The sequence below is a fragment of the Etheostoma cragini genome, chromosome 10 (genome assembly GCF_013103735.1).
Source record: "Etheostoma cragini isolate CJK2018 chromosome 10, CSU_Ecrag_1.0, whole genome shotgun sequence".
NCBI classification, from domain to species: Eukaryota; Metazoa; Chordata; class Actinopteri; order Perciformes; family Percidae; genus Etheostoma; species Etheostoma cragini.
In genome coordinates this window covers 20,968,124-20,980,204 of record NC_048416.1, presented here as the reverse complement: position 1 = coordinate 20,980,204, position 12,081 = coordinate 20,968,124, and the positions used below count along the sequence as shown (strand labels likewise).

Below are 12,081 nucleotides of genomic sequence, written 5' to 3'. Positions count from 1 at the left end.
TGTGTGTGTGTGTGTGTGTGTGTGTGTGTGTGTGTGTGTGTGTGTGTGTGTGTGTGTGTGTGTGTGTGTGATCAGTAAGGCAAGACTCTGGAAACACTTCATCCATCTTTTCCACTGCATTACATTCTCATAATCCAGCTGTGACACATTTAGTCTTTTTTTTTTTAACTGTTAAAGTGCTAATTACTACCTACTAATTAGTTTTTGCTTAACTTTTTTTTCCTCCTTTTTAATAAACAAACGTTCTCTTGTGTATTTCAGCTGTTACTTCATTTTTGGTAACCAATTAGTGTTCAGGAACAGAGGAAATAGCCACTGGAAAAGAAAGAAAATGTTTCAATTTTTTCTTGTCAAATAATGGATACTTTGACCTTTTTCAAGCTTCTAAAAGCTATTTTAATTAAACAATCTAAGAAGGAATGACTCACATCCACACTATGGCCAGAACCTTTGTGGATACATGACGCAAGCCATAAAGTTTGGGAACATTGGTTAAATCTGTGTGGGGAAAAGTGTACGAGTTAAGTGGTGATGTAGAACCAGGCTGAAGTGATGCTGCTATGGTTACCAGCAATCTAATATACCATGTACCATGATTTAGAACTTCGGTTAAACTGTTGGCCGGTCGTCTATTGTGAAGTTATTAAAAAACAATTGTAGCCAACCAGAAAGAAATGATTTACCATCATGATGGTATCATATGCTATCTCTCGCTCCCTGCTTCCTAACATTCTCCCCGGGGATCTGTGTGCCCTGCATGTCTTTCACATGCCAGTGTCCTCACCCCACCTGGCACTTGTTTGTCGGCTCCCTCATTAATCTCAAGCTTTGTCCTTAATCAGGAATAGCCTCATACACAGTCAGCATTTCATGACTAAATACGGTGTAATAGGTCGTCCTTTTCCAAAGCTCCCTCCAAAAGCCTCTTTTAACCATCTTTAGAAAACCGATTACTGAGGACTACAAACGGTAAACCATGTCGACTGTCACTTGTTTCTTGGAGCTTTTGGGTTGCCCTTGTCAGCTCGTCAGGATATATCGGGTACAAAACGTAAAGTTGTTTTAAAATCATGTATCGCTTTTGGGGTAATATGTCAGAACAAAATGTCAGAATAAGTTTCAAACTCAGGCCACAATGGTTTTATTGAATTTAGTCACTGACCTTTTTGTTGAGCTGATTATGAAATGCCTATTTCCTCTCACACATACTGCTTATTGGAAGAATAACGGCATATGATTACAATTATATTTTCTGTGACCAATATTTCAATTTCTCTAGCAGAGAACATTTATTTTTGTTGTGCTCGACTGAGTTTCAGGAATACAGTACATAGCCCAACATCCGGTTTAAAACCGCAACCTCACTAAATTGATGGGGGGGGGGAAATAAAAATTGGTCACTACTCACCTTGGGCAGAGAGGCCCTTGAACCAGAGCTCTGTGTGGTCATTGTCAGTACAGTGGTGATTCCCAGACCCACTCTGGCTGGTGCAGCATCCATGTTTATCCAGAAAGACACCCAGGAAAGGATGACTATGAGGAGGGAGGGGATGTACATCTGGATCAAGTAGTAGCCCATTTGACGTTCCAGGTGGAACTTCACTTCAATGCAGGTGAATTTACCTGCAGACACATGCCATAGTACTGTCAACTGTTTGAAAGCATAGTTTTTTTTATTATACTGTTGAAATGGCAAAAAAGATGATGATAAAGATGTAGTAAAATGACATTTTGGTTAAGTTATTCTTTAACCATACAGCAACTTATATAGGTAATTTTGAACAAGAACCAGCAGCGTTGAGTGTTCAAGTTGTTGTAGTTGTTGAATCTCTTTAGCATACGTAACTCCTTTTGCATGCCTATGGAGAAGAAATATGGGGTCCCTGGTTTCTCAAAACACCATGTATGAAATTCATCATGTACCTGTGTTGTAATGCTTAGTGCAGTAGCCCAAATCCTTCTCTTCTTTTAGCACAAACTGGGGGAGGGTGAGATCATCTGCCACCTGAACGGGGTTTTCAGACAACCACTCAAAGATCAAGTCATTCATGGTGTAACCAACTGTGATAAGAGAGAATAAAGACAAGATATTTAAATAAGGGAAGAATTGTAAGAAATGTGTCATTGTTTTCACTTTCACAATTTAGCTTAGATTATATTAAAAGTCTAATGAATTCTCATTTTCTTCATGCATCATGCACATTATTTAAGACATTTTGTTATACCTTGGTAAGATGATGCATCTCATTATCCACCATGGTATACATTTTTCAAAATGACATCAACTTCCCAAACAGGGGGATAATATGCTCCATAGTCTTATTTATAACCTCTAATATACAATCTCTCAGACATTTGAAAATCTTCATAAACTACTTAAAATGTTTCTGCTCAGACTGTAAAACATGCTGGAGAGAATCGCTGGTTATTTCTAAAATATTTTATACGATCAAGTGCACCAATGCGCTAGCTGTTAAATATTATTATCACTATTGCTGTGATTCTCATCCCCTTCTCTTCCTCTTCCTAACCTAATTTCTTTCCTGCACCGCAACTCTAACAAGGATCTTGTTACCATAGTATTATACCTGCGCAAGAGTTGACCTCCAGAAATTTTGGTTAATAATGAGACCCAGAGAGAGAGGGAATGAAACTTGGAAGATTGTGGTAATATAACATCACTTTTAGCCCATCTGTCCAGCTACCAGCTAACCCCTGCCATCATGTTTGTCACAGCAAAGGTCACCCACCACAGCTCAGGTCATGTTGTTGCTGCTGTAGAGTATGCAATAATGGTAATACACAAACTGCAACATAATGGCTTGGCATATATTTATTTATGCAAGTAAACAGTTTAGTAAATCACTCAGGGTAAATTGATAAAGATTTTGCATCCACACACGGTTGCTCTTTTTGAATGCAAAGCACTCATTCTCACAGCTATCTGATTTCTTGCCCATCTCAATAATACTGATCTTTAGGGCCCAGGCAACAGAGAAATTGATTATTCAAGATGGTATCCTCTTTTCTGCCCACACGCCAGGAAAACAACAACAACTAAAGCACACTTATCTTGTTCATGAGGATAATTCACTGTCATCCACACATCCTGCTGTGTTAAGCAAGGGGAATACCAATCCAAGGCCTTCCCTAAGATAATTAAATGGTCTTTTGTCCCACCAGCTACAGCTAAGAGGCGTTAAAACACAATAGACATTATTGTTGGTGTAATGAAAAATGGAATTTATGAGGCAGAATGTCTGAAATATCTCAGCATGGTAGACTAGCATCTTCTTTTTCATGTTAAAAAACTAATGAAAGTTTTTTTTTTTTTTCTAAACAACAATGGGCACAACTGGAGTCACATGTGCAAAACTCTAGCTACAGTCTGCACTGCAGCAGTTCACGTGGCCCAAACAGTTTTCAAAACTCTACACACTTAGCCCATGGCTTTAACCACGACCTGCACAACACTGTGGATTTATATCACTTTGTTCAGATGCTAACACACTGCTGTCAAAACTGTTAACCATACAGCAAAAACAGAAAAGATTTCAGTCTGCCTATCAAACACCGCTGGTTGCTGATAAAATCACCAAATAAGAATTAAACAAATACACTGTACGGTCCGATGTCTAAGGTACATACACAGCTATACCTTTACAATAGTAATACTGCGTTCTTACAGTTTTTCAGAAAGTAATGGAGGTGAAAGCAATGGAAACACAAAGTGCAATAGTATTTAGAGACGATGCAGAGATCCAGTAGGATTCAGAATGATGCTGAAGAGAGGCAGGATTTGTCACACTAGTCTTTGTTACTGTTTTTTTGCCAGTAATTCCATAAATTATAGAGACCAAATACTATATTGAAACAAACTGTTGATTTTCATTTCTTCTTGTTTACCTTACATAACAATTGGTATATTATAAATATATATTTTCTTTAAAAAAACTATTGTAGTGTGAAGTCACTCAAATAGTTCTAACTGTTAAGATGAATAATTTCTGTATTGGTGTTTGACGCTGGTGTTTTACTGTGTGTGTTCCGAGTGACAGTGTGTGTGTTATCTCAGTGAGGATTGTACATAGTGTTTGGTGCCATGGTTATGCTTAAGATTCTTCGTCTTGCTTTTCACTCATGGTGTAAATTTCAAAGTGGATTTGAGGTTGCTGGACCCAAATGGCTCAAGGCAAAGCAAATGGGTATAAGCTGTATATATGGAACTTTGATGTGTCAGAATAAGTGGCAGAATCGCATTGTTGGTTCTTTTTATGTATCTATTTTAGCCCGTAACATGAAAGGCCAGAGAGAAGATTGCCCTTGGCTCTCTCAAACCACAAAGATGACCTCCTTTCCTTTTTTTTCACCCGCTTTTCCATTGCTTTCTGAATTGGCAGCAAAACCTATAATGTCCTCTTAACATCAAACTCTAGCGAAGGTGATCACACCCTTGGGTGGTGTACTAGCACTTGTCAACACAAGGCCAAGTATCCTCACTTATAATCAGAAATGATTAGGTCTCTTGTAATGGCAGTATGATGTGATACAGTTACCCAAACACATACTGCTGCTTTAAGCACAAATCTGTTTGTCTGATTCCTTTCCCTTCTAAAAGGATTTTTGTTTTCATGCTGGCTGAAGTACGTTCTGTGCTCAATATATTGGATTTTTTTTAAATATTTGTCCTTATGTTAATTTGTAGAAATAAATCATGCTGCCTCCTGTACAAAGAGAGTAACTACGTCTATACAAAGCAATACTTCGTTCCCTTGTTAAATCAGATAAAGACTCAAGTAGAGATACCAGCATTCAGCTTGACTTATTCATTTGTGAGAGACGCTTCTGAAAAGATGCAGTGACTTGGTACGAGTGCTCCGAGTTTCTTCCCTTTTGCTACACTTAAATTCTTTTGTCCCTTTGACAGGAAATTAGGTCATGTCTAGAGGGTGGGTCACATATAATAAAAGGGACACAAAATTAAAGTTTTATTATTTATATCCTTGAAATTGAAATTTGTTTCATAAGGGCATTTCAAGCCTCATGAAATCTCTGCTAAAGGCAAAGGTGGACTAAAAACTGAGAATATTATTCTTCTCCTACATTTTATCAATGTAATGACATTTTAAAAGACTTCAATTGCAACACTCCAGTTTAAAGAAATGTACAGTAAATTTGAACAAGAAAAGATTGAACAACTGACTGTTTGCTAGCCCCACCACCCCTTACTGTCCCCAACATTACAACTGTCAAGCTTTCTGTTACATGCGGTTTACAATAATAATGGGGGCATGGTTTTTTATTCTTAGTATTTTTTTAAAACAATGAGTCCTTTATGTCAGACAGGGATAGATAAAAGCAGGCTTCTCATTAAATGCCAGCAAGTGTTGATTTTGTCCAAACAGTCAGTTGTAGATTGCTAACATTTCCTTTGTAAAATGGGTGAAAACACTGTCTTTGGATGACTTAATGTTTATAGCTGACTTAAACTGACTTCAAAACAAGAACATTGTAATGGTTTCTTAAATATTAAATAGACTATGTTTCTCTTTTAACCTTAAGAGTAAAGTCTTTTTCTCTTTTTTCCGCAATGACTAGCCAATATGTCTGCAGCATCCGATTGGCTTCCACAGTGGGTAAATAATACAGAATGGATGTTCTTGTCGATTTAATGTGGTAAGAGCTACCCTTTGGTAGATAGGCTAGTAAACTAGTAGCTTGACATGCTAATCTTTGTGCCTTATACGTCAAAGCAGACAAACTGTGTTTAATCCATTCTTAACACTTTTGCTCTTGTATTTTTGGTTTTGGGGGACATAAGAAAGGAACCATTCTCCACATAGACACAGAATATAACCCTAATAATGAAACGCATGTAGAAAGTTCCTATCTCTTGGAATATAGCAAGATTAGGTACTAGGTAAAAGGTAGAAATCAGGAAAAAAAGAGATACAAAGAGGTAACTGAGACAAAAGGAAGACCTAGAAAAGAAGAAGACTCACAGCTTTCAAGCTGCATTGTACAGGTCTGAATGTCCATTGGAAAATTCTTCAAGTCCATAGGGCAGGACAGGACAAGAGTCAGCCTGAGACAGAAAAACAGATTGGAAGAGAGAAGAGGAGCAATAAGGGGTGTCAAAAGGCACAAAAGGGCTCAAGGAAAAGACACGTGAACATATTACAAGAATGTGACAGGGAAATAAATCATGCTTTGTTTTGCAAAGTATGAAACAGTAATCTGGAGTAACCTATGTATGCAATTCAATAAAGTTGGAAACAGTAAACAGTTTTTTTCTTTTTTTAAAAGAGTAGATTGGAAAACCTATTTAGTTACTCTACCACTTGATTAGTCGTCGCACCACAGTAATGGGAAAGTAATTGGTGTAGGCATCCCTCCTTTTATTTGTTGTGGTGTTGATGCATTAAGCCTTCAAAAATTCTCAGAAGAGAGCAAGAGAGGGAGAGCTACTTGAGAGTCTGCCGGGAAGAAAAACTGTATAATTACCTGCTGTAATGCATCACCCAGAGGAGAGACATCAGCCGCCAGCAGTAAACTATACACACAGGCACCCATTTTCTACTATGTTATGATAACACAATATATATTTTCACCAGCTGAAAAACAAGCTACACATATCAAATTGATTGATTCCTGACTTTAGATAAATTGTTGTAATTGGTGCACACAAAAGTGTTTGATCCATGTGCAAAGACTTGCTCAAGTAAATGTTTGTACTTTTTATTGCACATAGTGGTTTGGTTAAATATCCAAGAAAAATCAGTTTAAAGTAAAATTGAAAATCCTTTGACAAGTAAGCAGGACTTAAAATATGTTCTCTCCTTTCTATGCAATAGTTTAAATAAGCCATTTGAAAATTATCCATCCGGTGTAGAGTGTGTTACCAAACAGACTTTAAAGTAGCAGATATTCCACTGACTTGTCCACGCATTTTGTCTACGCCTGCACCCACTACCAAAATAATAAGTAATATTGTGACTTCACCTGCGGTGCGTCTATGTGGGCAGAAAGGTGCAGTAGGGGTTGTGTGATTGACAATTCAATTCAATCTGCTGCTAGTGTGGTCAAGAGGTCATGTTTGAGTGGGATTTGTTTGCAGTGTGCCTGCTTAGACCAGACCTGAGTTGCACTAGTTTTCCTAACTTTAAATGGCAGAAATGTTCCCAAATAGACCTCTTTAAAATCACGCAAACCACCTTTATGTGTATAATTCTTCACTTCTTTCATATTGATCATATTTTGTAAATGAAAGGGCAGACATATTGAAAGGCATAGCAAAATTACAATACGCATGTCATTATGGCAATGATACAAACCATAGAGTCTGTACTGAGATAAAAATGTATGTCCATTTTATGCATCTTATTAAAAAAGGCTGCTTATTTTCAAAGTACATTTTTAAAGATTTTTTATTCAAACTTTCTAAAATAAACCAATTAATTTACCTGCATCTTCTAAAAGAAAGGTAACAACAATCAGATATATGTTGAATGAAGCCTCATCTTGATTAGGCTCTTCAACTGGCCACAACGGTCCTCAACGGCTCAATCTTTAAGGTTTTGGATTAATATCTGTAGTTACCTAATGCTGTATAGAACGCTGCCATCTTGGAAAATCCGTAGTAGCTTGTTGTCAGTGGTGACCTCGTGGAAATTGGCTCCTTTCTCGTTTGCAAAGAATAAATCAGGTTTCCAGATAGAGTCCAACATGGATGGATCCAGATCAAGGGAGTCGTCTGGGTATTCGCTGTACGCCAGGCGAGGGTCGTTCCAATTTTGCCGTAGAAATACATTGAGCCGGTAATCCTGTAGAAGAACTCAGGGTAGTTAATGGAAAATAAACCAGCAGGGAAGGTTGCTGTACAGATTGAAATCTTAGAAGTGGATCATTCTGCTGTAGCGATATGAGAAATTTCTGGAGACCATTCTAACTCATAATACATTTAAGATGGCCAAAGCTGTTTTACTCTATAGAAGATGAAACCATGATAAAACTTTGAACAGTCTTGGATGGAATATAACTTTAAAGTCTTAATCTACAAAATGTATTTTTACTTTGTTTCATTTGCAACGTTATAATCCACATGACAAAGAAATGGACCATGATGTAGGCTACATGTGTCCATTGTGCTTCACCTCCTTATTGACAAGGACATGACTTTGCTCTGATGTGGGGTGTTCAGAATGGAGGATTTAAAGCCGCTAAAATGTTGATTGTGAATTGAAAAAAAAGCATTTTAATGTTCTTTAAAAATGCTTCTGTAAACACAATTACTACAGTATTTAACTTTTACACCTCCAAATTATGATGACAGGTGCACACACTGTTATTACAGGTGAACCATCATTTGAATGTAACCATAGTGTTTCCAAATAGGAAAGTCATCCCTCTTGTTGAAATACCCTGCTTCACATTATTCATCAGATTTTGCAGAAGTAACTGATTGAATACTGACTGTTCAATCGTTGCAGCCATGTGCTGCTGGTGAGCTGGGTTAGCAATGCAAGCCGCATGGCAAAGAAAAGTACTGAACATAATCACTCCAGCCTGCAGCCAGCATACATGAGTAATTCAATAGAATTCTAATTTGTGCAATTAATTCAAAATTCATCTTTGGGCATAGCACATTGTTCCTTTTTCTTGCTTGTTCACTTCATTTATCAGAATGAAACGCAAGCTTCACCAGCGAACACAATGACATCATTAGTGTTGTCGTTCTGACTGGAGGTCTGACCCTCCGGGCCCCCCTTATGGCGTTTTTCCACTGCTGGTAACAGCTTGCCTCGGCTCGCCTCGGCCCATTATGCTTCCGTTTTCCATTGCAGACTGAGTAAAGCCTCAGCGTGGCTGGTCACTATAGCAACGCGTGATGACGTAATTTTCAGCGCGGCTCACAACAGCACGTCGGCTACCTGCCGCAGCCAGAAGAAATGTTTTGTTTCAAAAGAAGCTGAAGGAAGCAACGAAACTCACCGCTAAAAAAAACAGGAGTTTGGGAATACCGACGGAGTTCAGACATCGACATGACTGTTGTTCGCCGACACAAAAGGGTAAGTTAAGTTTCCTGGTAACGTTGGCTAACATTTGCATGTGTTCAGCGTAGCAGTCAGTATTTACTATACGCTATATAAAGTACATGAACTTTAGCAACCATGATTACATACCAACATGTTTGCTGTGTGTGTTTCAGAGCATTCACGCTTTGCAAAACCGCCGCAGCAGACCGTCTGGTGGGTGACGTCCGACCGTGAAATCTCTGGTTCTGACCTACTGGGCATCATGTAATCTTTATGAGAGTCATGGAGAGACTTATGACAACGACTGGGATGCATCTGGGCCAGCAGAGCCGGGGGGACACTGTCACGGGGTGCAATATTGGAAACGACATGAAGCCGCTAGTAGCCCGAACAGTTGAAAAGTGAGAATAGTGCAGAAAATGGATAATCTGTCGGTGTCGGGCTAGATTTGTTTTAAATGTCCCGTTTGTTCTGGAAACACACTCCACACTCTTGTTTGCTAAAAACGCAGTCATAAGTGACGATTCTCTCCGACCAACCAGCAGTCTACAGGTTTCCACGTCACCTTTTGGGCTCGCCTCGGCTCGCTTGGAACCTCAACAGAGGTAGTACTAAAAAAAGTACCTGGTAGCAGGTCCCAGGGACCAAAAAAAGCGAGTAGAGGCGAGACGAGTAGATACCACGCAGTGGAAAACCGCCATTAGACACCTTAAACAGCTCACTTATGCATTGTGCTGACCCAGCAGCTATAACACCATAAATGCAGACTAAAGGACAGCCATTTCTCCCCAAACCCCTCATCCACTCTTCTATATCCCTTTTTATCCATTTTCTCAATTTTTCATTTTAATTGCAGAGTGGACAGTTCATTATCAGCATATCAGTGACCCATTAGTCTCTGAAGGTTTCACTGTTGAGCTCCAGGAAACAGAAATGAGGGACCAGCTTCAGCACTGAGTGGATTAGCAAAGAAATTGGTAGGACAGAAAGAGGATGGAGTGTTTTTGAGACTACTACAACTAAGCCAATACAGACCATAATCCATAGTTATATTTAGAAACAAATAAGTACAGTTATATTTTTATGTTTTTCAGTATACACATATGTCTCTCGAACATTTGTGAAACATTTGAAATCTCCAATGTCTTCTTACCATTGTAGTTTCTGTGATGGACCCAAAACTGTTGATGAAAATATTACAGGTGACATTCACAGCTGGGCCTGAGGAAGGAGAACAAAAGACTGCATTTACACATCTTTCCCCTCAGATGAGATCAATGAGATAACACCACATAAAGAAACCTATTATTTACTGTGGCTTTTTTCAATATTCAATGCAGTTTCTTCATTAAGTTTCATCCAATATAGTCATTGTGGCTGTAAATGTTACTGCAACATAGTCATGCAAAGTCTACTGTAGTTCTGCTGTTGAAGAGTCTGCTCTTTAAACACACTACAGGAAAGCATTTTTCACAATACTTTCTTTATGTGCAATTGAGTTAAAATAAAGCTCATTTACTGAAACCAACCTCAAAAAATGTTTTTAAGAATAAAGTACGTATATAACGTTGGGTTTGTTAAAACTAAGAGCAAGGAAGGTCACAGAGATGTGTATGCCTGGTTGCCTACATTTTGGTGTCAGAGAATATCATCATATATCACATATTTTGCATCAGCAAATTAGTGAATTACGTTATATTCACTTAACGTATTTATTAACTGACGTAATACCGTCATAACGTATTTGCTTAATTTTTGCTCACAACATATTTAGTTTGTTTATCCCCCTGCAATATCCCGCATGTGGCTCTCGCAATACAACATCCTTTCATTAACACCTACTGCATGGCCCACTTATGACAAAAGATGCACTGTATATACTTTTTAACATCCGAAGGGAGAGATGTATGGCAAAAATTGCTGCATGAGGTAAAAGCGACAGGTGCATGCCAGTGTTCTACAAACAACAGGAAGTTAGTTTTTTTTGTTTGGTTCCTTTATTTTGCCTACTTATCAACACTGTCAGCAGTTGGAACAGCAGCAGCTGTGACACACAGCTCAAGGATGCAATGACGGTATTTTAAACCCCTTGGCGCCTGATTGCTTTGAATTTGCATCAAAAAAAATGTCTCAGTCTCTAAGTCATAACTCAGTCAAATCTAAACACAGACATGATACACATAATTACAGATTCAGCACACTTCCGTGGATTACATTATCCATCACGCATAAACATCCATAAATCCACTTAGAAATGATACAAAAAAGATGCTCCTCATGACTCTTGGTCATGTTTTTAAAGTCCAGCTAAGCAACTAATAAGCTATATAGCTTGCAAACTGACTTGGCAGTGCGAAACTAAGGAGAATCATGAAACTAAAACATACAGAATAAAAAAAAGTTGCTTTTTAACAGTGTCAAGCTGAAAATCTCTGCTTAGAGTTAACACACAAAGAAATCGCTATGTGTGGGGTACGAAAATGTAGCACCTGTACTAGAAAAAAACATGTATCAAAACATATTTGTGGTGAAATGGATGCAGGGTACTTGTGCCGCAAGGTAAAATGTTATGTCTCTTGATTAAGTCAACATTACAGTATACCCATTATAATTATAATAATACTACACTACACTGCTGTGTGTGTGTGTGTGTGTGTGTGTGAAATAAAACACCTGAAAAACTGAACAAGCTGATGCAATGTTTATACTGAGAAGTTCAAATTCTCCGGATCACATCATAGTTTCTGACGGAGCAGCATACTGCACATACGCATGAGAATGGTCAGCTGTTTAGCTTTCACAGCACAGATCCACTGATCTTTGTTTTGTTTCATTTTCTTGAGGAATACTGTGATGGTTTGCCTCCTTGGCATATATCGTACCTTTGAAGTTGGGTCTGATGCGGGCATCATATCCTGATGTTTTCCCCATGAGCTTGTCCAGGAAGTCAGAGGGCGACAGCGCTGGTCCTGCCCTGGCGGGGGGCTTTATTTCCTCCTTACAGGAGCTCAGTCTGACATTACCCAGGGAGGGAGAAAGGGGGGGG

At 38.6% G+C, this 12,081-nt stretch overlaps 1 protein-coding gene across 2 annotated transcripts in view; it reads right to left on the bottom strand.

Annotated features, from left to right (window-relative positions):
• glra4a (glycine receptor, alpha 4a) overlaps positions 1-12,081 on the bottom strand; it is a 46,269-nt gene that overhangs the window by 7,938 nt on the left and 26,250 nt on the right. For both annotated transcript variants that reach the window (XM_034884287.1, XM_034884288.1), the window contains exons 2-7: positions 11,918-12,048; positions 10,189-10,256; positions 7,600-7,823; positions 6,003-6,085; positions 1,924-2,061; positions 1,409-1,623 (exon numbers count right to left, since the gene is read on the bottom strand). In XM_034884287.1, coding sequence (XP_034740178.1) covers positions 1,409-1,623; positions 1,924-2,061; positions 6,003-6,085; positions 7,600-7,823; positions 10,189-10,256; positions 11,918-12,048 — 859 coding nt within the window. The remainder of the gene's footprint in view (positions 1-1,408; positions 1,624-1,923; positions 2,062-6,002; positions 6,086-7,599; positions 7,824-10,188; positions 10,257-11,917; positions 12,049-12,081) is intronic.